This window comes from Neodiprion pinetum, chromosome 6 (assembly GCF_021155775.2).
Source record: "Neodiprion pinetum isolate iyNeoPine1 chromosome 6, iyNeoPine1.2, whole genome shotgun sequence".
Classification (NCBI taxonomy): Eukaryota; Metazoa; Arthropoda; class Insecta; order Hymenoptera; family Diprionidae; genus Neodiprion; species Neodiprion pinetum.
The window spans coordinates 27,851,209-27,879,080 of NC_060237.1; the positions used below are offsets into that span (position 1 = coordinate 27,851,209).

At 40.6% G+C, this 27,872-nt stretch overlaps 2 protein-coding genes across 4 annotated transcripts in view; both read right to left on the reverse strand.

Moving 5' to 3' along the window:
• Window positions 1-27,872, reverse strand: part of LOC124222390 (atrial natriuretic peptide receptor 1) — a 104,109-nt gene that overhangs the window by 64,508 nt on the left and 11,729 nt on the right. For all 3 annotated transcript variants that reach the window (XM_046633286.2, XM_046633285.2, XM_046633284.2), the window contains exons 3-4: window positions 14,382-14,777; window positions 249-363 (exon numbers count right to left, since the gene is read on the reverse strand). In XM_046633286.2, the coding sequence (XP_046489242.1) occupies window positions 249-363; window positions 14,382-14,777 (511 nt within the window). The remainder of the gene's footprint in view (window positions 1-248; window positions 364-14,381; window positions 14,778-27,872) is intronic.
• Window positions 18,570-27,872, reverse strand: part of LOC138191193 (atrial natriuretic peptide receptor 1-like) — a 49,569-nt gene continuing 40,266 nt past the window's right edge. Inside the window, exon 5 of the mRNA XM_069137446.1 lies at window positions 18,570-19,359. Coding sequence (XP_068993547.1) covers window positions 19,349-19,359 — 11 coding nt within the window. The 3' untranslated portion in view covers window positions 18,570-19,348. The remainder of the gene's footprint in view (window positions 19,360-27,872) is intronic.

The window sequence follows — 27,872 nt, forward strand, 5'->3', positions numbered from 1 at the left end:
CGGTATCCAGATTCTAGCTTCGTTCCGAATTTCGCAGTAAATAAATTCACCAAACTTATCGATTTATATATATTCACAAAGCTGCAGGAATCGTTCCACGTGTTTTTCGACCGGAGTGAACGTTTTTCCACGTACTCGATTGACTTTTCTAATCTTTGATTGATTTCGAATACCAGTATTTTCGTCGACGTTTGACGACGAATTAGGAAAAGAGAATTATTCGAGGAAGCTGATATTGCACGACTTACCTGGACGACAACTCGATGGAGAAAAATACGTATTCTCCGGAATCGACCATTCCCAGTTCCTCGGCGGCGAGCAGAATCTCTCGTATCGTCGTGGCGTTGGCGCACATGACGACAACTGAAACATGAGAAAATTGTCTATGCAATGTAAAGGCGAAGGAAGCAACACCGGAAGTCAGTACAATGAGGCCTGATAACTAACGCTAATTAATCAACGACTGAAAAATCATCCAAAAAGCTTGTTTGCCGTTTTTCACTTTGCGTTTGTTTCTCTTCTCTTCGTTACGTATACAGCGTGCGTAATTTGACTCGTGACCAGCTGAATTAATACCGCGTGTTTTATAATGAAAAATCTCGCCGAGGGTAATTGTTCTAATCTTGAAAATCGCACTGCAGGGGAATTAATTATGCGAATACACATAAAAGCGGAAGTTGCAGCTTATTTTCTGCAGGAGGATGGAAAAGTGGTGTTTTCAAGAGTTCGTTCTATCGCGAATGCGTGTGTATGTATGAGGCATTCCACACCAATTCGATGACCCTCGCCGTCAGCAATTTTTTTTATTTTCAAGTATGGTGTAGAGTATATAAATAAAAAATCTTCCGCCGGGTTTTAGATTCTTTGATTGATCACGGGTTTGATTTTTACCACTCCCAAAAATACGAAAACACAATTTTTTAACGAATGATTTTAATTTTTTCTCGTGACTTCTTTGTTGAAAAACGTAAATTTTGAGACCAAGATGAAAGTTGGCAGGCTTTTGGTTTCTTTCGCTCGTAGCTTCTAAACCAAAAGCTTTCCCACTTCCACTTTGGTTTCAAAATTCATGTATTTTAACAAAGAATTGACTAGAAAAATTTAAAGCCCCAATCGATCAGGGCTATTAACTAAAATATTGGATTTTCACGTTTACGGGAGCAGTAAAAATCAAACCCAAAACTCGGTGAAAAACGACTTTCTCTACGCTCTGCACCGTACTTAAAAACAAATAAAATCGCCGATAGTGAGGGTCGGACGTAGGCCGGTTTGGGGTGGAATGCCTCATATATAAATATACATGTATAATATATGAGAGGACATGGGAGAGAAAGGTGAACCCGCTACTTTTTCCCCTCCTGTCTATGCGACGCCTGCAGCAGCACACACGGAGCGTCGCGACGCTGTCGTCCACGACACAGAAATGGTTTCAAACCTCTCAGCGTATAAACCACTTTAAATATACTCTTTTTTCCGCCGCCCGCGTTATATGCAAGCTACACTGTTGTTTCCGCAGTTTTCACTCCTGGCTTTTCGCACTAGTAAAACCAGCACTGATCTCACCTCGGCAGCTCCGCACCATCTGTTTTAGATTTAGGGGATGGAAGAGAAAAATCCGATAAACAAGTTTTACCCAAAATCGGTAACCAATAAAACCCAAATTGTCAGAAGGATGGATTATTTGAACTGCGGAATAAAACTTTTGTTCGCTTAATTAGAAACTCGTTTTCTCTTGCTGCAACTGCTAAAATATTCCCATACCAGGAACGTCTAAATATGTGCAGCAAATCTCTACATTGTTTGCAGTAAAAACCGAACTACTCCTACAGGAGTGAGATTCAAGTATATAGAAAATTTAGAAACAATATTAAAATAATTGGAGAGTTCTCTAAATTTTCTCCTTCAAAATTCAGAAGAAGGTTTTACAAAATTAGACAGTTCTGAAAATTTTCTTGGGTAAGATCTCCCTTTTTTAATCCAAAGCCTTGACATTTTACTGCAAAAAATTCAGAGATAATTATACCTCTTCAGTTATTTTTACCCTCATCTAAATGATATAGAAATACAATTTACGGTATGTGAGAGAAATTTCTCGGGGATGTGACAAACAACAAGAAATCAAATCTCCGAATCAAAGTATACGAACTAAGTATACTCTGTATACTAATTACGTGTAAAGAATTGTTACACGTAGAGAAAAAAAACAGGGGCGATTTATGGTTGGGTTAAGAAAGAAACAGAGAAGAGGGAGAAATTGAAGATGCCTGATACTCAATGCTCGGTGACCGTGAATGAAATTCGCTTTGAATATGAATTTCCCCGTCCCTCCGGATCGCGGTTCTTTGGCGAATATCACCGCCCTTCGCTTTACGTCCCAATCAACAACATCCGCCGTTAACAATTATAAACGTTACGACGATTATCTGTCAGCGTTCCCAGCGCACGATCATTTTCGATGTTTTTCGATCGCACGAATTGATCACGTGTTTTTGTAGAAATAAAGAAAAGTTTGTTAAACGTGTGATAATTATTAACTAAAACGAAGAATAAAGATGGCAGAAAATTAGGGAAAAATAATATACGCTCACTGAGAGAAATTTTTAGTTCCGGCTATCGCTCGGTCCTTGACTATTTTCATTTTTTACCACAATCGAAAAATATACTTCTAGATAAAAAATAAAAATTAGTTTTCTAGCTGTTAACAGAAAGTCTAGTATCCGTTGCTATTCTTTCTCATTGCGATCGCTGTTGCTATATTTTCTTGCAACTGTTGCGAAAATTTAACGCTTGTGCAAGAATAAATTGACGTTAAAGCCTTGTTTAACTAAAAAAGTAGAGTAAACCTCACAAAATGATTTACCGTTGCAATTATCAAAAAGGATCGAAAATAGAGCAAAATGGTTAGGCGTCCCTCGTTTTTCGTGATTCCAACAATATTCAAACAGTGTTTTTTAACAATACCTGTTTTACTCAATATTTCTAGTTACCGTAACAAATGAAATTTTCCTCAACGCTGGTAGGAAAAATCGACGGCTCGGGAAAAGAGAAAGAGACGAAAAAGAACAAAAGGGATTTCATCTCGGGCGGAAAGTTATGGGAATCTGGATGGTGGGTCGAGTGAAGCGGTCGATTTACGGAAAATTTAATCCCGGTAGGATAACCATGGCAAACAACGCGTTCGAGCGAACCAAACCATCGCGTAATCACGTCTACTTATACAATTTTCCCTTCTCTTCTTCTTCTTCCTCTGATAAAACTTACAAATTATTCAGTTGCCTTGGTTAGAATTGAGGTTTTCCAGGACGAGCACCGACAAATAGTAAAATGAATTTTCGCGGCTCATTTTCCGTCAAGATTACATGTAAGTACAAATGATCCCTTGAGGTATATGGCATGCTACCGAAAATCTCACGGCTGGTGTGCACGAGTAAAGCTTCGAGAATGTTTCCCGAAGCCGGGTGAAAATAGTGTGATATAAAAAAAAGGCGGGGGGGGGGGGGGGGGGGGGGGGGGGGGGGTGTCGTAGACACGCGATGGCGGGAAATTCAAAGCCACGAAGGTAATAATGCGAGGTGTTGAATGTGGAAAGAAGAGCCGGGGCTTTCGGGTGTCTTATCTCCAAGCCATTCTGCGACGCAGACCGAGTATGAAATAATTCGAAGAAACAATTTTCCCCAAGTTTACGAACCGTCGACGGTTTTCGGATGCACATTTTCCTCCCTACGGCGGCCGGTCTGATCTATGCAAATACCGTGAAAGTACGTTAAACAATTTTCGCAGCGTAAACAACGCAAAAGAAGATAATGACATCACGTGGAAAATAATAAGCTGCAGACATTGTATAATCGAGGGAATTTAGCTGCCCCGAAACGATCTTTTTCTTCTTGTTTTTATACCCTTGGGAGAGAAAGAAAAAATTCTTTTATAAACCAAGCGCGTATAAACCCGACGATTGCCAATAAACATGTCAGATTATTCCAAACGCGTATTAATACAGGTAACCGTTCGCAAAAAAAAAAAGTCGATTTAATAGCCCTATGTTACAACCCTCCGAAGTAACAAAAAATGATATTCCAAGTAATATGTTTGTATTAACGCGTCAAGTTATATCAGCTACGATCGTCGTGCCTGTCTATGAAAGGAACGAGGAACTCATAATAGCGTTTTTATGATTTCAATTAAAGGATTTGCAAAAAATTACTTCTACAACTTGACTACAAATATGCGTTACGCGGGGAGATGCTTATTAAAAACGAAACAAATCAGTCAAAAAAAAAACAGACGTGACATCGTATCGCGTTCGAGATTTTTATTCAAAATATACCTCGGAGCCTTTTTAACCCCGTTTTATAGCAACGGCCACCGTAGGACGGGTTAATCCAGGATATTTCGTAGTGCGTTCTAAATACGTCGGCTAGTCGTGTTTGCAGACACCGGCTGTGCTCGTTCGTCGTTCGGGGTGGATTTCAGTCTGTAATTGCGAAACGAGTGCTTCGCCCGATTATTTCCCTGTCAGCTTTCCAACATCCCGGAGGCAATGGCAGCGATTTCGACATCTGGCCGAACGGTTAAAAGCTGACAATATCGTTCCATGATACAGACATTTTTACATACCCGTTACGTTTTTCAAACCGAAATGAAAAGGCTTATCCTTTTTTTTTCCCCCTTTTTTTACAGCGCATGCAAACTGTCTAGTACAGCAATATTATTGCGTATCACGCAGACACAGACGCGATGGAGAGCTTCGAGGCTAGAACGGTTAATCCTCGGGCCTTAGCTTATATTACTGCAGCATATAGAAGGGACACAAGAAGGGGCAAAGTGTCGAGTTACTCCTCCGTAACTGCGGATCAAATTGGGCTGGACTGTCACACAATTTGCATGTTAACGAGATATGCTATACGTTTGCAAAACAAGCGTCGGCTCGACGAGGCCAACAATAAGAATTATGCGCTTTGGGATTTTTCGGAATAATTTCTACCAAGTACCGCAGAGATTTGACATCTGTTCGACACGTTGTTTTTTCCTCCCCGCTGCTTTTCCTACCAACACAGCTTGTTTCCTTGCAGTGCCGAATTTATTCGTTTGCAGCATAAAAGTAAATCCGTTTGGATTTTTGTAACTTTATAATTCGACGTGAAACGTAGAATCATGTGAACGATAAATATTTTCGTAAAAATAAAATCGACTACCTTCCATTGTAAGAATTGTTAATCGCGCAGAGATTTTCTTCTTTCGTTTCCTCCAATACCTAGATAAGAAAGTTTTTCCTAGTCCAAACTTCGACGATTCGTCTTGATCAGTGCGTATCGGTGAATCGGCTTACGTTACAAGTTTGAAACTCGATCGCGGTATAAGAACGTTTTTGCATTACAATACACCGGAGCTCATCTTTACCGGAAAGAGAGGGAGGAGAAAGTTTTTCGCTTGGAAGAACTAGAAGGATAAAAGCGCTGTGGTTTTATCTGCGGTACAAGCATAAAAGTGAAAAAGGTCGATTTAAAGCGACCTCATATCGCGTGGGAGAATATAATAATTTCGCTTTGAGCAGCTGGTTGAACGAGGCAATTGAAATATAATATTACGTCGGCACATCCTTTGCAATTTTTAATAAATCCCACCCCTCGGCCAAATCTTTTACCGTTTACGGGCTCGTCTTACGCAAGAATATCCCGTTACACGTATCACACATACAGGTATGATAATACATTTAATACATAGGCATGAATACATACGCAGATCAGTCGAACCTCTTCAAGTATCTGCAGAAACACGAGAGGAAATTTTCTTTTTCATATTCTCTCTATACGACCACGTGTCGTCCCTGGGGTGATATTTTTCCGATGTATTACATATACTTATGCGTTTATATCTATCCATCTATGCATACGTACGAGTCCGTTGAAAATACGAAGCGTGCAGTGGTGCTAAAATTGGCAAAATGACTGATGGAAGTTGAGGAGGTATTTTGGCTTTCTGGTATGTGTACTAGTTAGTACTTTGCGTAACAAGTGACGAAAACTGTAAGGGAATGGTTATGAGTCTGCGGAGCTCGCACCCGAATCGTCATTTCCCGGTTTCGTCACTAATTGTATACAATATCTCAGGATAGCCGATTATTTTTTAAACTCGATTAATCAACCGACCCAATTATTTTCCCTAAAAATCGGTTTTCGTATTTCTCTTCCATTACCGATGCAAAACAATATCAATTTATATGATTAAAGTCTCGATTATCATCAATGTCTTACTTACGAAGTACACCGATTTCGTATAATAAGTGAAAGATAAATGAATATTTTCACCTGAAACTGAAAAATATTTTAAAGGAAACTATAAATTATAAAAAAAACTTTTCCACCATCAAGACTACGTACAGAAATTTACGAAATTTGGGTTTCGTATGCGAAGTTAAAAAAAAAAAAAATCAAATAATAGATTAGTCGATGAATTTTTACCGATTCAATCGAATCGATGCATCGGTTTGCTTCGAGTGCGCATGCGTTCCGGTGCACGATGCTTTACATGATTCAGACAACGCAACAGCGTTGCAAACGGCCATTTCCGACATTGAAAATCGAGTTTCTACGTATCTGCGACAAAAACTACATTACGAGTGTTTGTTCTACTCTGTTTTTTATCCTCCTCTACGGGTCAACCTGAGGTAAAATCCACTGGTCCGATAAATTGACGAAAAGCACTCCACTACGACGCCGGCGCAAACCAGACCCAAAGTACGAAAATCGAATCAAACGAAATAGAATCAAATGCGAGGGGACATCCCAACGTTCGAGACGAAAAGGGCGGGATAAATTTGATTCGACGATGGGATCGAAGGACTCGTACGTACGTGCACACACATATATGTTATATATATTGTATATGCGTACGCGCGTACTATACCGTATGAACGTATCAGCAATCGCCAAAACTCGACGTAACAGGTTATACAGATAAATTTGAAAAACCGATGTCAATCGAGTCGAGGTATCGAATAAAATAAAAATATAAATGAAGATAAAACGAGCATCAATTTTGCGATTTCGCAGTTACGAGGAAGGCGGCACGTGCACCACGCGTGTATCATCCGGATCTGTAATTTCGTGTGGGTTTTATCGCATCTTTAGCCGTACAATCGGACGGCTGCTGCAACGGCGGCGGCAGCTCGTTATTATTGCACGTTAAAAAGCACGTCGAACTGACAAAACCAGAGCTGCGATGCGCAAAAACGTCGTAAACGAGGAGACCGATCCACTCGATTACAAGTCTGCGCGAATTCTGCAGCAGCCCCGGTTTAATCGCATCGGCTGCCTGCCAAAATATTAAGGAAACACGGTTTGCAGCCGCGTCGTTAAGCGAGTTGAAATCCCAAAGAGTCGAGAGTGAAATCAACGATTGAGTCGATTTTTTTTTAATTTTATAAGAAAACAGAAGGGTCACGGTATGGACAGTTTCTACCCTTCGAAAATCTGTCTAATAGAATCGTAAGACGTAAGGTACAGAGCATCGAAATAAAAATCAATCGTGAAAATTCTGACAATTCTGTATTTTGGCTTGCTCTGACTTCAATTTCTACGTTTCGAATTTTCCTCACTCCGACTTCCCGCGATTTGAAATCGATTGAGATTATCGCGTTATTGAAAATTCCGGCTATTATTGCGGCTCATCTATTTTCTAATCTTACTACATTTTCACCCCCACCAGCAGCAATGTATTTAAATCTAACCATTCGCAATTCGATTAATAATTTGCAGTAAATTATTCAAGTGTTTGAAATTTTTTGCTACGCCTCCAGCTTTTTGGAATTTTCATTCCACATTTCCCCCACTTTTCCCCATTCGTTCTTCAACAGCGAGGGGAGAAAAATACGCAGCGACGCGTTCGCTCGAGATTTTTCGTGCATATGTAGATAGAAACGAACCGACGACCCCGGACGATCGAGGTTTAAACCTACGGGACGATTTTGTTCTTTCGTTCGCGCAGCCGTCGGACTCGCGTCGTTTGATTGCACCCTCGTAAAAAAAAGTCGATCATTACACCGTCGAGGATTTGTCCCCCGAGACGTCGACGTGTTTTTTTGTTCTTTCATTTTTTCTATTTTTATTTCCGCTTTCGTATCAATTTTGCTATTTTCTTTTCTTTCTTTTTTTTTTTTTTAATATAAACATGAAAGTAAAACCGGGATTCTAGCAGCGCTGTCCCTTCGGGGCGGGTAAAAAAACAATAAAAAAAATAAGGAAAAAAACAAACAACCCAGGAAGCTCGGCAGACGGCACGTAACGCGGTATTCCACAGGTTAGATCGATCCTAGTTTCTTGCTGCTAAATATGAATGTATCGGCGGTGAAAAAAGAGCGAAACCTGCAAGAATCAAGAGCCAAGAAACGCGAGAGGCGTTTCGAAATGGCTGATTATCACATAGATCGAAATCCTGTTATACCCGTCTCTCTTTCGCTCCGTTCTTCTGCTTTCCTCCTCATTCCAGTCGGCCGAGATTCATCTTCAACCATGCGATAAAAATGGACGATCAAGTGTGTAGAAATTTGTATCCTCACCCATAGTAGATTTTGACTGATTTTTGAGTGCAAAAAAAGCAGCACCTTTTATCTTCAAAATAATGATACAAAATAAAAAATACCTGTATATATCACAGGCATATTCAATTATACGTACGAATGAAAACCTTCTTGTGCTCAATAATTAAGACTCTGAATACACATTTTATTTACACATTTCGAAAGTCCGGAATGAAAATGTCAATATTAATTAAATCCCAACTTCATAGTTCGAGTTTGCGAAGTGATTGAATCCCGAGTTCGTCCGACTCTAAATGTTAACGTTAACACGGCTCTCTGCCCACGGCGATAAATGTGTAAACCACCGGAATAATTATACCACGACCATGAATTTTCCACTACGGCGAATACATATACATATATGTATGTATATACATAAATACACACACACACACACACACATATATATATAAATATACTGAACAAATCGTTGGGCATAACGTGATTAGCAGTACGATTCTATGGTTCGTAATTAAATACGCATAAATTTTAACATGGGTATAATATAATAGAATCAGCTCAATTAATTGGCAGAAATGAATAACTGAGAATAAATCGAGCTCGCTAGAATATATTGAATGGAATCTGAAAGAGAAGAAAAAAAACGGTTTCCACTCTCTCTTGTACTTGAAAACTCGTACTTATATGTTTAATATCGAAACACGAGTAGAGGTAAATACAAAAAGGGGAATCGAGGAATAGATCGAAGAGCTGATAGAATACAAAGCACGCATCGACGGAACGAAATTTGAGATAACGATCATTGCCGGATTAAAATAAGGATGGCAAAAGGCGGAGTGAAAACACGAACACACACACACACACAGGAATCGTGAAAACGTGCAGAAGACGCGATTTTCCACAGCCGCGCTGATATTTCGGTGGCAAAGTTTCACACCGTGTTAAAGGGAGCCGTGCGGAAAATAGTGGAAGTTGAAAAAAGGGGACACGCGACTAGCAAACAGACCCAAGAGCAAGCAGATTACCGTATTATTCAATAAGCCTTTTCCGGCAGGCGATCCCCATAATGATGAAAAAATAATCAACACGCGCACACGGACGTTCTCCCTTTTCCTTTTTCCTACCAAACGAAATTTCGTCTAAGGGGCAAGCAAACCGCTGACGCAGCCGTTCGTCCATCACCGTTGACGAATAACTCGCAATTTCATACTTCCGACCCCAGGTTTTCCAATTTGGCAACGTAATAAAATGAAAATACATCTTGCACCTATATGCCAATCTTTTTTCGTTTTTTTTTTTTTGCTTTTTTTTAAATCTATTTTTTACGCTTGTTTCGAAAGAAATTAGAATCTGCCGTATTCTAATAGACTATAAATCAGGCGTGACCGAATTTGTTTAAATTTCAAATATCTTGAACAAGAGGTAAAAGAAAATGAAAAATTTCAAACGACGTATTTCGAATCGTAAATTCGATCTAAATTACAATTTTTTACTCAGCAACCGCCCAAAGAACGTTTTCGATCGTACGATTTTCAATTTATATTTTAATTCAGGTATTTTCTCCTCAACAGAATTGTTCAAGGTAAACGATTGACATTTTTTCATTTCCCCTTTTTTTTTTTTTTTAGTTCACTCGATCCAAAACTTTCAAGTGTATGTAATATGTTTTGCAAATCGAAGCCGCGTAAGAGTTTTTTCAGCAGAAAAATGGGAAAAGGAAAAAGTAAAACGGAAAGAAAACGTCTGTATAAACACGTTTCCCCTGTCTCAGCTTCGCGTTATCAGAGAATCGATTTGGGTCTATAAAACATGTGAGCACGTCCCGAGACTTGTGACTACTAACGTGTTCGCTTACCCTTAATAAATATTATCTTTCCGAATGTAAGCGAAGAAATTCAGTTAGTTCATAAATTAAATTAGCCGTGTACCGCCGCCCTTCTAACCCCGTAACCCGCGTAATTCATATTATATGTACCGCGAGGCGACGTGCTTTGAATTGAGGTAGAACAATAATCGTAATTCGCTATCGTAGACCAGGCGTCATTTGTAAAATAAGCGTAATTTTTGAATTTCGTACTTCAGGATGAGATCGGAGCATCGAGAAATTCCATTATTTCTAACTTTTCCAGCTTTTCCTGCGTCAGGATTCAATTATTTACCTGTCGTTGTTTGACAGGTAATTCGATGTTTCAGAGTAGCGAGAATTTCGTTATTCCAAACCCCCAAGTTGCCGATAAATATTGAAAAAGATTAAGAAAATAAATAAAATCAAGCGAAAATATTGAACAATATCGATATTTGACTACCGCTCGTCGTTCGGTGTTTTCAGTATTTCACTCGTAACGTAATTCCAGTTTCGTATAACTTGTCTAACGGCTGGATACCACCGAGCGAGTAGTATAAACGTTTCCTCGACGTCGTAAAAATCGAGTCTGGTTTACGGGATCAACGTGTCGAAAGCCGAAGCCAAGATTCACGTCTCAAGATCGTGCAGTCACGTTAAAATGTAACAAACGATTTTTATTTCCCCTTCAACCCTTGCAAACCGGTGTAATAAATCAGCGGAGAGGAGGATTCGAAAATCGGCGACAAGAGTGATCAGTCAAAGAGCCGGAGATTGCAAAATGCGATTACAGGTAGTGCGGGTTGCGAAAAAGAAAAAAAAAGGTAAAAATCCGTTCCATCAACGGTCCGCAAATCCAATTAATCGGGCATGAAATGTAAGAATACTGGAACAGAGACACTGCGCAGGATTCATGAACTCCGTATTACCGATTATAAAGGACGGGGGTCGGGGGGCTGGGGGGCTGCCATTGGATGGACCAGATCCTGGCGGGAATAAAAGATGGTCGAGGGTATAAAAGAGAGAAGAGAAAGCTGCAGGCTGATCTATGAACGGGCAGTAATTGCATACCAACGCGGACAACGAGTGGACAAAACTATTGTCCCATTCAGCTCTGTGTGTTATGTGTGAATTTCTGGAATACGGACGGTATATCGACAAGGGGTGACTCCTGCAGGCAACTCATGCAGCAATATGCCAAGGTATATATATATATCTATCGATAATATATCCTACGTGAATTTCAGGAGGTGGGAGGGCGTCTGCGCCCGCAACCTACGTGTACGTGTGTTAGGTTTGGGTAAAGGTATAGGTATACACATCGCATAATATCTAATCACAGGAATAACAAGGCTAACGAACAAAAGGGACTGAACTGTGTGTATATCGGAGAGAGATAGAAAGAGAGAAACAGAGGGAAGAGATGTGCGTATAACAGAGTTGAAGCTGAAAATTAAAACTTACCCCAGACACGGCCGGGGGATTCGCTTATAACGTCCGCATCTGCGGAAAACAGATAGTATGTAATGATCAAAAAATTGGAGTTGACGGATGTACAACGACAACGAAGGATTATCGAAGTTTGAGGGAGACGTCTACTACTATTGACGGAATATTGTGTAAAGAAACCTCAAGACGTTCTTACATTTTTATATTTATTCATTTATTTTCGTGCAAGCCAAATATTTTCGAAACTCCAACGGAGGTGTTCGATAAATTATTGATACCCGGATGCGAGAATCCGACGAGCTCTTCGTGCCTGGTATTCTACACTGACAATCGGTTTAGGGGAAAGTTCTGATAAGGAAAATTCGTTTACCATCGAACTCGGCTGTCAACAACTGCGCCCCTAACTTCCTTAGCTAATCGTGGCTGACGTGGAAATTCTCTTGACGATTTACTGCGACTGAGCTAATTTTCACGAGCCCGAGTTCTTCGCGCTTTCGAAATCGCATCGCATCCCAGTGCCGAGAATAGAAAACACCGTTGAAAATTAAGGTCGAGGGATGTATCCACGAATTACTTGCTTACTTTCTACCTTAGGTATTTCATTTCGGTTCATCTTTCTTCTCGCCACAGACGATTCGCAAAAACCTCGATGTGGCAAACGAGACTTTGGAAGAAATAAGAATAGAACAAAAAAAAAAAATAATAATAATAAAAAAAATTTCCCTCCTGTGCTGCAACGCCGATCCTTCTGTTTCTGAGAAAATCGTTATTACACCTATAACGCCTAGCGGTATAAAGGTTATTTGTTTTTTCGTCCTCTCGCTTTATTTTCTATACGCGGTTATAACGTGCCCTCGCAATAAAATTCCGGCTCCAGTCTGTAAAAAAATCCCGGGCGGTTCGTGTATCTCAACATTTATGCATGTTTCTTTTTCAATTTAAAAAAAAGAAGACAAACGCGCAACGGCCAGCTTGTAGCATTAATTAAAATAATTACACTACTCTTTGTCGAAAATGCCGTCAAAACCCGTTGATCTTACAAAAATCAAATAAAGCAGATATTTTCATCATCCGTGTGACATTAATCGCAAAGATCTCGATCGTTCGACGTCTAAGTCGCGATGGATATCCACGTGAATAAACCTCGAAGTGTATATTTGAAAACGAAATGAAGGATTTCTTTACATCTCTTCTCCAAATCTCTTTGTACCAGACGAACTCGCGCTTTTTGGAACGTGTCGAAGAGTGTCGAAGCCTCGCGGTGTTCTCGCGAAAATTAGCATGAATACGTTTGAATTCATTTCAGGATGAACTTGATTGAGCCAAAACCAGAATCTCCCCTCCATCATATCCCCGCTGCCGAAGCAAGAGAGAGATAGCCTATTGATCAAACACACCTTGATTGCGTACGAGAAATCCCCGAGGGATTGGTTCGACCACAGTGACTTTACAAGTTGTCGCTTTGTGGCTGTTGAATAACTGGAAAAACTTCAGTCCGCCCGAAAGTCAGTGTGATTGTTAATCGAAACGAAGGTTGCTCTTTGATAGATATGTTATTTTACTCTTATCCCTCAAGGCGCGAAAATAAACAATCGTCCGTGTAATGTAAACGCGTTCATCTACTCGGATATAATCGACTTCGCGTTATAATCGTTCACCCCTGAATAATCCCGATGACTTTGAAAAAGTTTGTCAAAAGTTGTTTTTTACGACGGGTAAATCAGATGCGCCATTTGTGCATCTCTGCATCGCAAAATTCTGCATTTCTTACTTGGACTCGTTAGTCGTCTCGGTCGAGAAATCAGATCCGAGAGATCTGACTGAGTTTTGAACAAAAGTCTCAGAAACTCGGTACACGGTTGGGAAAGAAAATGTCCCAGCAGGTCCGCTAAAATTTTTTGGCTTGATGTAACAATATTTAATGTATTACGAGGTAAAGGAAAGTAAAGCAAAAATTACAAATTAGATGTTTGAGTGACCACTTACATATTAAAATTGAAAAACTTTGTGCCGTATTCACTGACATAAATGTTAAGAAATAACGCAAATATAAAGTGAACCTGCTGGGACATTATGTTCAAGTTAAATTTTTCTAACGACCTACTTGCCACTCGAGAATAACCAAAATTGGGTCAAACTACGGCTATGACTGATACTTATACGACCAAAACCGTTTCCTCTACGCTGAGAATAAAAACTCGACATTTTCCGAAGAATGGAAAAGAAAAGATTCAGGGTGACTTTTGGGAACAACTATGCCAGCCAATACAGGGGTGCATGGTTCGCTGCATTAAATTTGCGTGTCTCCTTTGTTGAAAAAAATAATGACACACTTGGATAAGAGTGCTCTCGCTCTCTTTCTCTTTCTCTTTCATGTAAATCTGGGCCAATGGAGAAGGACGGGGAATTGGATCGTGCCAGGGTGCAAATCGTTGTCCCAACAATCACCGGCGCGAGTGAGTGTGACTCGCGTCCTTTGGCTAACGAGCCCCGAAATTCCTGTCGAGGTTGGGGGTGAAAGGTGGGAGGGTGGGAGTAAAAGTGCAGACTTACTCCTTGCGTTATTCGCTAGGGACTTGAGGAGCTGCCGGTAGTCCTTGGGCGTTGCGGTTTCCTGGTTGAACCCCTTGTGGACCGAGGACTGGTTCAGGGCTCTGAAGACTGCGCTGAGGGTGAAGTGACACTCCGAGTTACCTCGGCTGCTGCTCATCTCGTGATTGTGGTACAAAAGCCCGGCCACCTTCCAGCCGAAACCCTGGAGTATGTAGCGCAGCGCGTCGCCGACGAGACTGTGCGAGCCCATCATCCTCGTCAGCGTCGGGTAGTGCTCGTCCTTGTGACGGAAGGCGTCGGCCTGGGCCCCGGCCGTCAGGACCGGGATTCCCCAGGCCCCGGCGTACCTCGCCACGGGCGCGATGACGTAGTCGCAGACCGGGCCCAGAAACGCGTCTGTTTGCCATTTTGATTTATTATTACCGCTTGTTTGCTTGGCTTTTACTTTTTGACCCACTCCGTTGAACGCTCGAGATATATCACCGTGTGTACGATTCGAAAATCATCCGGAAGTTGACCATTCGTGAATTCGAAACACTTTTTGACGAGTATCAAGATATGGATTAGAGTCTGCAGGTTAAATCCTTCGTCGCTGGCTTATGAAAGGAACTCAAATCGTATCGTAAGTCGACGGAGACTTGACCGCCTTTTTAAATAAAATTATCCGATACCACCTGACTCGTCCCGCCTTCGCACAAATGGACTAAGATCCAAGTTGAATGTACATTATTCTATTACAGATCTGCCGAATCAATCTCTTGGTGTTGAACATTAGGTTACACGTTCAGTTCCACGCGGAGATGGAAGAAATTCGGTACCAACCGCATATTCCGAGTCTCTAAGTAACGAAGTAGAGGAGTTATTATTCAATTCTGACTTTGACCGTTGCAGTATATTTACACACTACCAGAGTACATTCATCATACGGGACTATGCGCTCTTTCCGTTGATCAGATATCTCGGTTTATGATCTGAGAGTAGTAAAAAGGACGAAGAAAAGAATAATAAGCAGGCAAGAGATAAAATAAAAACGGACGATACGGAGTCGTCGTTGCGAACGTCCGTCGACCAATACACGGATACCTATTTTCCGATTCCCATAGAGCAGTCCCGTACGTGGGTAACGTGCAGTTACCTCGAGAAAGGTCCTCGAGTCGAACACTTGACCTGTGACATCGTCAAATCGCGTTGCACGAGGCGATAAAAGATTCCATTAAATTCTCTACGTAGAATTGGACGACCGCTAGTTTCACGTTATTTCGAAAAAGTTCTAGCGAGGTACGGTACGCGAAACCAGCAACAACTTGAAGTCGAGACGCCCGAAACTCGACGCCTGCCTTGCGTCTCCCGATCATCGTTGATGCCGGGAACTGACGTTCTACGTCTGGTTGAATTCTAAATTGACGCGGGATCAAACGATCTCTCGCACATGGAATGAATAGGGAGAGTTTCGAAACGGGGTCAAGTATTTTACTGGATAACCGGTGAGAAGTATAAATCCAAGGAGAGGTTAACCGTTCGATTCACGTACAGCAAATACCTGGAGAGATACACAATTATCTCCTTTTCGAATATCAATAGAAACCTCCGGGGTTTGTAAATTCAAAATTACCCAAGTTCCCTGAGAGATGATTGAAACCTGAACTTGGTGTAATTGTCCTCGTCTTTAAAGGGGTTGGATTGAGAAGCAGACGAGGAAGCTGTCGACAGAATTTAACGATATTTACAACCACAGTAAAGACACCGGATTCGCGCACGCGTACATGGAAAGTAAATTTAACGACTTGCGTCGCCGTTTGTCCAAGTGGGAAATCCACGTAGGAGGAAACGAGTGCTTTGAAAGGTAGATTTTTCGTACACCGTACGCGATGTAAAGTCGGCATGTTCGGCTCTGTGGACAGATTTACTAATTTGCTAATTGTGTCCCCGGTAGGCGTCAAACAAACCCGTTACAACGTTAGAAGCACCCCTCAAGCTGACATTAATTAACGTTGTTTCACTAAAATCCCGCGAGAAACCTTAATCCGAGACCATCGCCATCAAAGCGGAAACGCGATGGTAAAAACCAAAGGCTGTAGCGAATAAGCCTGCGGATCACGGATATAAACTCGCGTGGTGACTAATGTGCCGTTATATTATTCAATGTTATTCGAGTTGATTGATCCGTACACGTGCAAAAGCGGGCACGTTTTTGACCCCCATAAATAGTCGGGTGAAAATCGATGGAGCGATAATACAGCACGAGTCGTATGGACAGGTAAAGCCGTTTATACAGCCAGACCTTATCGGTTAGGATCCGTTGAACGGTTCGAGCTGAAGCCTGGTTCGTATAAACGCTCGAGAATAGAATATCTGTAAGAATTTTCTATTGATCCGGGCGATGAGTTACGAGGATTGGCACTCGTAACCTTGATGCTGTCTAGTCGAGGTGCAGCGGACCAAGAGCGAAGACTGAAAGGAGAGAGGTTCGGTTCTCTTCCGATCGCGTTCGGAATGCCAAAGTTGTCTACTGGGTTACGAAATACCCAGGCGTTACACGATGAACCGCACGCAATTCGCAGGCGTCAACGAACCCGATACCACAGATATTATTTTTCATGGTCACGCACCGTATCCCTCCAACGTTCACGAACGAACGAACGAACGAACAAGCCAACCAACCAACGACAAGTTAATTATATTCATTTGTCAAAGTCCAACATCAGCTCAGTCAGATGTCGCCCACAGCATCGCCCGATTTAGGATTCGCCTCTTCCTTCCACCGGAGCCCAAGTGATTTGCTTTGAACGATTTGTTTCCAAAGTAAGACGTCCAGTGACCGTCCAACGCAACCGGAGGACCGAAGTCCCTCGGGTCGGCGACGTCTCTTCGCCCCAAAGAGACGCGTACAACCCGAATGCTTCAGCCGACTCGATGCACGGTTGAACGAAAATAACTAAATTCCAGCTTGAAAACTTTTCATCTTTTCACTTTTCGGCAGGTTGTTTTTGTCTCGCCCACAGCGAGAGGCGGATTAGCGTGCGTGACGTTGGAGTCCGATGTGCCCGTATGTAACGGCGAGAAGACTCTGCCTAGGCAATGAGCTTCTGAACCGAATAATACCGACGCGAGGTGCTTTTAATCACGATAGTTTCGCAACCGCTTCGCCGTTCCACGCACCTTTGGCTTTCTGATACTCGATATTTTCCCGAGACCTCGGTTTTCCTCCTGACACGCGCAGCCAGCCCTTCTCCTCTTTGACGAAGAGCAACAAGTGTTGTCATCCTCGGCTCCCTGGATCTTCGTTAACGTTTCGCGGGTATCCACCACTGCGAATCGCTCCCTGGATTAACAAGGACGAACCGTTATTGGCAACGGAACGAGCCGCCTCCTTGGACTATGACTTACTCCTGTACCTTTTGTCCTGAGTCCTGACTAACGATTAGTCGCCGATTTTACGTCCATGGTCCAAAGACACCCCCCGCAGGCTCTCAAACTTGTCTGTGACCCGTTATTTACGCCCACTCGTGAAATTGCCGCGATCGCGTCTCTTTCGAATCCGATAAATGACATGATCCACCAACGAAGAAACTTGGTCGCCAATTTCCGCCAAACGATTTCAAATTGGTTTTCCCTAATCTAGTGAGATTTTCAAAACTATGTTCAATTCGTATGAACTTTATCGAATCACTGATTCTTCAAGCCGATTGAACATCGGTTACATCAGACGTAAGACGTGTTGAACATTGAAATCGAGTGAAATTGAACACGTGGAACGAAAAAAACTGAATGCGTTGCGCAATTTTTATTCACCGTTCTACAATGTGTATTTTATTTTCATAAGCGTGATATAATATTGTACAGAAAAATTATTCCTTTCATGTATTAATCAAAAAAATTCCTCTCCGTTTTAATTGGGAACATTTTTACCCTCGCTTTGTCTGATTCGCTCCAATTTCATTCTCCTGTATACCCGGATCAGTTTCACGTACATCGCGTGTAACGTCGATTCTATTTCAAAACCCAGTGTCTCGGTATCTCTCTGAATGTACCACCAAATCCGTCTAGTCAATTCGCTCATTGAATTATTATACAGTAATTAAACAGATGTCTGGCATAGTTGGAAGGCCATGGTACAAGCAGAAAAAGAATAGAGCACACTGTTAAAAATTTCCGTATGGACCTTTCTGCACTGTATTGGAAATAACCGGGAATTCACCATACAGTAAATTGAGTACACAATTTAGTAAAGTCGAATTACTTTTTGTGTTTTTTCTACAAAATTTTACATAGTAATTTACGTGGCTGTACCGAATTTTTAAATTTGCAAACTGATTTGACAAATAGTCAACTCTTTTCTACAGTAAATGTGTAGTAAATTGGCAATGACTTTAAACAGTGTATAACTTTGCATTCACATTGCAACCTTCGAGTAACGGTGTCAATTTTCACTATTCCAAAGGCGATACAACTCCGATCGAGACCAAACGACGGTATACGAGTTATACAAATGCACGTGTAATAACCCGCATACAACCGCCAGCGGCAGCAATAAAATCCGCGAATGAAAAGTGGATAAAAATTCCATTTCCCACATCGGCCATATACCTAGAGGCGTACGTTATGTATACGTATACAAACACACATGTACGTATGATGTACACACATCTTAGATACAGCTTTCCAGGGAGTTAACTCGGAGATTCCGCGTCGCGAACGTCTGTGCACTTCAATGGCAAACAATCAAACGAAACGAGAAGAGAAGGAGCTAGTCGGCTGCGTTGCGCAGTGTGGATTTGATCGGATCGAGCTTGCTCCGAATCCTCGAATCAATTCAAAATCCCCAATCCGAATTTAACGGGAGAACCTAGAGAGATTCCTCGAGTACTCGAGTGCGGGTGATCGATGTATTTCGGTATACGGTCTGCGAGCTTTGTCTTTTTTTTTGAAATTTATTGTTTCGGTTACCGCTCAGTCCTTGACTGTTTTCATTTTTTACCTGAAAGTAAAATAATGATTATTAAAAAACAATCGGTGTTCCGGATGAGAATTTATTTATACGAGTTCCAAGAAGAAGTGCTATCCAAGCAAATCATCGTCTTACGTAATCCATCTTTCCTCGCTGCCGTTACGTAGAGAGCAGCGAGGATTTCAGTAGCGATTATCGGGATCCCGTAGCGTTGAATAATAAAAATAACCCGACACATTAATTCGCGCTCTCGCAAGTCGGCGGATCGTGATAACTCCGAGAGCAATAATAACCCGCGTAACAATAATTCAGGGAATAATTATGACAATAAGGCGTGAGCGGGTTATTTCGCACCTTGGCCTTATTCTAACGTGGCGCAGCGGCTGCGATTTGATCGACACCGGCACGCGAGTTGCCACATCTTTTGTATATGTAATTGTAATTCGTAATGGACCGTGGATGATATACACGTGAAACCGGTTCGGCAAAAACGTCCAAGAATCGCGTCATTGATTTATTCAAAAATACATATACGTACGATATTCCTCGCGCGATATGAAATCGAATAAAAATTCGGCTTGTAATCGCGTGTCCAGCACATATTCGATGCATCGGATTACAAGTTGTTCATAATCTGCTCGTTAAACAGTCGCTGGAATTGAAACAATCGATTGATCGATCGATCGGGCGATAATGTAAGTGGATCTTTTCATCCGTTGAGACTGGATCTTGGCTCGAATTATGCATTGTAAAATTGCGTATACATGTTTTCGATAAACCGATTGTGAGACGCTTCTACGAGACTCGAGCGATCTGTATCAAATTCCAAACAATCTGGGTATATGAAAAATCGAAGAGTATAAATTGAATATCGATTGATCTCTGCTGATAAACAGGCTGTTCCTGTTTTTAACGTCATTGCTACAGTAAGAAAAAATCAAGTGAGGTTCGCGGAGTATTTTCTATATATTGTCAAAAATCGTGTTCCATTTTCAATAAGTACATCAAACTTGACCGTCTCTTTTTTTAAACCTCAGCCGATCTCCCGAACTATATTTAACCTGAGTGCACAGCGATGACGTGAGTTAATAATAATTATAACGTCATGTGTGTACGTACATATACCCGTGCATACAAGAGGAGCCAAACTCTCAGAGTGAAAGTCTGCGGCAGCTCTTTAAAACTCGACGCTACACGTACGTACTTGTGTAAATACAGGTATGCAACATATACATGTATACATCTGTAAAAAAATAATGTTCCTCCTGTAAGAGTTACGTCATTTGGTTCAGAGGTCAGTCAGTCAGTAAGTCAGTCAAGTCGGTCTCTCTCAGAGATTTACTTCGGCTCTCAGATGTCGCGGTTCCGACCACCTGAGTGATTCATTCTCCCTCTCTCTGCATGGTTTTATCCCCATATGAGTGAATCGTGTACCTGTTACACCCGGAAGACGGATCACCGCGACGCAAAGTGTTCCGAAATCGACTTGAGAATTTGGACAGACGAAAAAGTTGGATTTTTACGAAGCAGGAAGTTGTTACGTAATGAAGGTATAATTGAATCGATTTTTTTTTTTATTCTCATCGTTCTAGTGTTTGTTTTTTATCTGCTCCCTGCAAGAATTATTCAAATTTTAAATTGCGGAACGGTATAATAAATCAATCGATCAACTGAATAAGTCTGCAGAACGCACGCTGATTAAAATGTTGATTTATGTAGATCATCGAATTTAAATAAGGTTAATTCGTCGGTTCGACCGATTCGTTATTTAAATATGTATAACTCGAAGGATAGCTCGCACATTAACTTGTAATTAAATTAAGAACGCGTGCAAATTTGGACTAATAAGCAAGGCCGAGGAAGAACGACTCGTTTTTTTTTTTTCTTGTTTCAGTTCTTCGCGGCATAGTCGCGATACCGTCGGAATTCGTCGGGCTCGAAAAATGGAAGCGACGGCTCGAGATCCGCGCTAAAGTCCGCGGGGCTGATTCTAATTTCGTGCTCCATTTCCTCGAAACTTCCAGAGATAGAGAGGCGAGGCGAGGAGAGATCGAAGTAGGCAGGCTTTGCGCACCTCGGTTCGCGAGCCTTTATGATTGACGTACGAAAATGATAGAAGAACTTGTTTTACCGAGGAAAACAAGTATTTCTCAGGCAAAAGCGAATAAATCCCAACGTCCAAAATTCAATACCGAAATATTACGATGTCTGCGTCTGTGACATGAGGTGAGAAAAAAATTTCAGTTCCAGGCGTCTTGTAAGAGGTGGGAAAAAAAATTAATTCCCGGTTCGAACTCGTGAACAAAGTTTCGCGAACAATCGCGATTGCAGTTGGTTGAGGAGACTAGGCATGGAAAAGTTTCAAATTTTTCCCCCTTTTTGTTCTATTCTGTTATTAAAATCTGAAAAATTCGCAAAATTGAGTTCAAGGGGATTAGAAAGGATTTGACGGCTGAAAATGTGGTAAAAATTCAGTACGCCTTCGTAAACTACGGAAAAAACTTTCGCAATTTTTCTTATTTCCAATTTGTTTGTCATATTTTTGCCGATGAAAATCAGTTGTAAGCGTAGAAAAAAAAAAAATTATAATAGAACACAATATTGAGCATTGAAGAAAACCGTACGTCTAATGTTCCAATGTTCCATAAAGAAAATATATCTATGTTGTTTCAGTTCTTTACAAATGCCATTTGATTTCTATCCGATTTTCGGCCTATTTTCCCTACCCAGTCACCTTAAATTCCAGTAAAAATTCGACGAGGAGAAAGACTGCGCGGATATTTTTACTGCGTATGCGTGCATTTTGAAATCGCAGAATAACCGAAATTATCATACGAAAAAAGCGGACGGGTGAAATGCCTGATGACGGACGGAGGGATCAAAATTCATTCCAGTCTGGTGAGAATTGCTTTTCAAGGATTTCACCGTCGCAGTTTGCGCGATGCAGGATGGTGGTTCTGATTTAGACGTGTGAAAATTGCAAAATTCAAACGTGACTGCGAGGCGATGCGAGGCAGGACGAAGAGAAAACGTGGAAAAAAATTCATACAAACATCTCGTCGAATTTCTTGAATTATTCATTATACATTTGCACGAGATTTCGATTTCGAAAAAGGTTGGAAACGGATCGATAAAAATTCCAAATTACACAATGAAATAAAATTTTTCTTCTTTTTCTAACAAACAGGCCTGTGTACGAGTTTCAAAAACATTTAAAAGAAATATGAGAAATAAATTGACAAATTTCGAGTTCAAATTCCCAACCTCACCGTGTTTTTTTTTTTGTTTTTTCCTCATTTTTTTGTTTTCCCAAGCAGTTTCGTTTCGCCTTCTTCACGAAAAGTTCGGTACAGACGCAGTAAATCGCTGAGACATTTTAGTACGATAAAGTGAAGAAAAAAAAAAAAAGAAGAAGAAGAAAAAAAAACAACTGCCCGAGGATAAGAAAAATTGTCCTGCGAGTTTATACGACAGGTCAAGTTGCGCAAGGTGCGTTAGACACTCCTTGAAAATATTTCTCATGATTCGCCGGCACAAGCACCCAAATATAAACCACTCTTGTACGGTATTAAGCAAATTGCGAAAAGAAGATTCGTCTAATATATCGCATGTACGGGGTCTGATTGTTTTTGGAAAAAATTAATAACTCCTGGGACTCGCAATAAAAGTAGAGAAAAAACACCAAAATCGTAGGTTATATATACGTGATGTACTGCAGGGTCGAGGGTCGTCCTGCCACCTGACGTCACGTCTCACGTTATGTGCGTGTATATATATATATACATATATATACATCTCACAACTTATGTTACACGTGGCGATATCGTGTCGCGTATCATATAACTATAACGATATAGCTAGAAGTGTCGGAAACACGCGTTATAATGGTCTTTTAACTAGCGTTTTCTGTTTCGTTTTGATTTATTATTACTTTTTTTATTATTATTATTATTATTATTATTATTATACTTTCATAACAGAAGATTGTCAGATTTCGATATTCTTTTTAAATTCTAAAAATAGGAAGACGAAAGAATTGAGAAAAAATCGTGTTTAAATTCTTGCAAGAAATTTTCTCAAACGTGTAATTGATTTGAAATTTGCCTATTAAATACTACGCGTACATGTGTGTATCGATCAATGCATGGGAAAATAGTGTAGGTATGAAATCGGTGTTTCTCCAACCGATAGAATCGGATTAAGTGCTTAGCCAGATGTAAAGCGCGTAATCCAGCGACGAGAATTTCCCGGTAATTCGAATAACGTCTAAAGATTTAGCTCCTACACGGCATACCTAATTCCCATTTGCGTTTGCATCGTACGTTACACGTATCGAGTACATGCTACGTGTCGACTTACAAGAAAAATGTACGTTGTATAATATTATACAAATATTTTAATACCAACGCGAATTACAGAACCGGGTGCAGAAATCAGAGAAGATACACGCCACGTGTATTCAACGTACACGTATGTTTATATTGTTTACTAGGGTGTTTCAGAAAAAATGATTTACGATTTTCCACCATGGCATCCCCTAAAAGGTTTTTTTACGTTAAAGCAAGATTCCGTCAATAGATGAGCGTTCTACGCTGCGTGAAAGATCGCGCTCAGTTAATTTTTCACTTTTGTAAATTTTTTTGAAATCTATGAAGTATCGTGAACAAATCTTTGTTTTATTGTTTGCATCGATCGTAACGTCAATTTACGCCACTAGGAAGAACCACGCTTGTAATATTAACTCTCCAGCTGACGTTTGAGAAGTGTACGTGACGACTTTATCGTTATTAATTCAATCTCATAAAATATTTATAATTCGATACGAACTTTCAACTTAGGAGAATAAGATTCCCGGTTGATACGTCGTTGTGTTACGGATCGTGATCCTTGGGTCGAATATAAATGTCAGGAAAGAAATAATGATCGAAGTGCTGCAACGTGTTTCTTAACAAATCCCAGAAAAATGTGAAAAAGATTGAAAAATCAAATGAGCGCCATGTTCCACATACCGTAGAACGCTCATTTTTTCACACAATCTTTCCTTCGACTTAAACAAACTTATCGGACAATGCCACGGTAGAAAATGGCGAATCATTTTTTTCTGAAACACTCTAACATATGTACCTAATCATGCAATAGTTCCGGATCGTCCGTGCTTTGGAAATGCTGCATCAAATTTTATATACACGGTGTACATAAATTTATGTACATAACCGGGCCACGTATATCTGCCTGATACGGAGTCTGGATTCCGTTAGGGGTGCAGGTAATTTCATCTGGTACGCAAACAATACACAGGTATCCATATGCCTATTTACGTACACACATGGGTTGCATGGAAACACCGTGGTATAATATTAAGCGACTCGAATAGCGATAAGTACCAACCTAGCTGCCTGTGAGGTACGCGTTATGCGGAATATTGCGTAACGATACCGATAATAATGATAATAAGGATTACGAAGATAATGGAGTAAGAAAATATTGCGAGGAAAAAAATTGAGATTATGCAGAGGGAAAATAATATGAACTGGAAAATAAGGTCAAGCAACGATAGGGAGCGAAAGGAATTTTTATAATACAACGGATCTTACGCCGGCCGACTTCCGGCCCCCCGATCGACTTCCGCTTTTTCTAAGTTTTTTTTTTTTTTTTTATATTCTTTTTCCTTATCTTATCTCACACCGTGTCCCACGCGCGAGCGGCGACGATTTAATGACCTTCGATGAAAGACGAAGGATCGACAGGACATGGACGAAAACAAACAAAAACTAGAGGATTGCAGAGATTGAAAACGTTGAAAATCCTGTCGCGTAGGTGTCTGTTACGAGTCGATGAGGTTATACAAATAAGATTTTCCACAAGGTGACGTCAATGAAACAAAAGCTATCAACAATTTAAAATAACATAACATCCGTTGAGACAAATTTCGCAAAGAAATGTCAAAATTCCACGGGACCGAAGACTGTGATTGTAAATATGTGATTGTAAAATTTCAACACGGCAAACGTGACGATATTCGTTGATAAGTAAAATGCTTTTCGCCTTCTTCTAACTTCTGCTTTTGCTTATTTCAACAACGTCTGACAAGATAAGTAGAAAAACGTAAATGGCTAGTCGGTTTTCCAAGCCAATCTACGAGCTAGACTCTCACCTTATACCTATACAGTCACTTTTTCCACCGAGTCAGCGTTCCACAGGCGTTGGGAACGGCTGTAAACCACTACTGCACAGGGTAAAAAGACGTTAGGTGGAAATTTTCACTTTAGTGCTTTTAAAAAATTATTATCCTTTTTGGTTTTTAACTCTCTGTGTATACTTTTATCGTTTTCTTTTTTTTTTCTTCTTCTTCTCTCTCTCTCACTTGCGTCAGTTTCGTTTACTTTTTTCCGCTCTCTTCTCTCTCTCGTTTTATCTACTTTATTCCGAAACGTGAAAATTGGCTCTTCCTTTAACGAGCTGAACAGCCGCCGCGCCGGTCGAATCGGATTACGTTTTACGCATAGCGTCCACTTAGTCCAGGAACATTGTACAGGTATACCTGGCACCCACGTTGCTTTTCACCCACGATCATCAACGGGAATAGCCTATACATATACGAATTCAGCGTAGCGAGTAATTTTTCTCCGAATGGAACAGAAACACAAGAAATAAGAGAGCAGATTTCACAGAAAAGGTTACAGCGTTCCGCCAATTGTGTCTGAATTTTATTTTATTCGTTCTCTCCGTCTCCCTTGTCGTAATACAAATTAGTAAACGAGATCGAAAATCCCGGTTATACAGAAAATCGGTTTAAAGAATCAAATATCGAGCATAAAAATTCGATCTCGCGATAACGTAGACTTCAAACTTTCTCTCAAAGTAAATGAAAAATACCACGTTTTTATAAAATTATACGTATGTATTTGTGCATATACAATTACCGCTTGTACGGATTGCAAATTTTTTGCATTGCGTAATATTCCGTGGCGCGGTCAGACGAAAATAGCTTTGAAAATAAAAGAAAAGGAGAGCATTAAAAAAGACTGGTTGTATAGAATGAGAAAAAAAGGAAGAAGAGGGGGGAAAAAATGGAGAAAAATGTAATAATATCCAGTCATAAAAAAAGAGAAGAGAATCGACACCGTATGCGGACAGTCGCGTCAGTCTCTGGACTTCTGAGCACACGGTCGCATCTTTCAATATATAACTGACCCGTCTTCACGAGAACCGAGAGCTTTGAACTTCGCGATGATGATTTCATGCTTGAAACGTTGTTAGCGGCACGGATCTTCGTCATTGGCTCAGAAATACGTGTCTGTATTTATGTAATACGAGACTGAAGAAGAAGGAGAGAAGAGAATCCAGAGAAGGAGAAGAAGGAGAGGAAGAAGTGGAAATAAAAAAGTACCGACTCGTTTTCCACGCAGGTGAATTGAATTGAATTGAATTTAACCGAACAAACGATCCTCGATAATGCGAGTCGCCTTAGAATAACAACTTCGAAACCTATACACACCTACGTACTACACGTCTTGACAAGGTTGTTCCTTTTTTTTTTTTTCTTTACCTACTTATTATTGCCTCTCGTTTTTCTTCTTCGTATTCCTTGGTACATGTTCTTCTTTTCGTTTTTTATTTTCTTGTTTGTTTTTTCTCTTACTTTTTCTTCTACCTTTTTTTCTCGTTCGCTCAATAGCTCGACGTTACGAAGCGAACATCTTGACAGCTTCTTCGCGTGACGTCTGAGTGACCCGACAAACTGGCATCTGGGAATAATTAATGCCTTTGACAGCATCGCCTGTCCGCCCCCATCTTCGATTCGTTTTTATCTCTCCTTTTTGCTTCCAATTACAGCCAGTCATTCGTACGTATGCGCACAATAAATATTCACGTTCTATAATTTATACGAGAATTAAGCGAATTTCTCGGTATTATTTCAGCGGTATGAGAGTGAAATTGTCCAATAATTTGACTTGCGTAGAACTTGATGCGAAAGAATAAGAATAAAGTTTTCAACTTGCCATGTCTCAAATTTTTTTTTCAAGCCAGACAAAAGAAACCTCACGTATTTAGTTGTTCTTGTATCGAGTACAGAAGAGACGCAGGTTAAAGACAATCATTCGGTCAATATCTGAAATAAGATTACACGTAATTCGATTTAGCGTCAATTTTCCCTGTCGATCCCTGGTCGCGGTGTTGGGAATTGAAAAATTGATTTATCGTTAAATCGCGGTTAATGCAAGCGGAAATTTGTTCATCCCTCAGACAGCGGGATTCGAAACAAGGCAAGAATAACGAATCGCACTTATATTGTCTGGCCGAAAGCTCTGATTCGCTCTATTTTACTGCAGCAGGATTATGATACTTATAATTTTCCCCCTCCCGTTGAAATTCATTCGTCGTATGTTATTTTTAGAATCTCGTATCCCCCCGTAGTCGGTAATAAAAATAAACGAATAATGAGCGATGCACGAATAATTACACAGGTCTGCATAAAAATATTTTTGTTTCAGTTGCATGAGACGTTTTTGGTAAATATTAAGTTTTCCATTGTGCCGAAT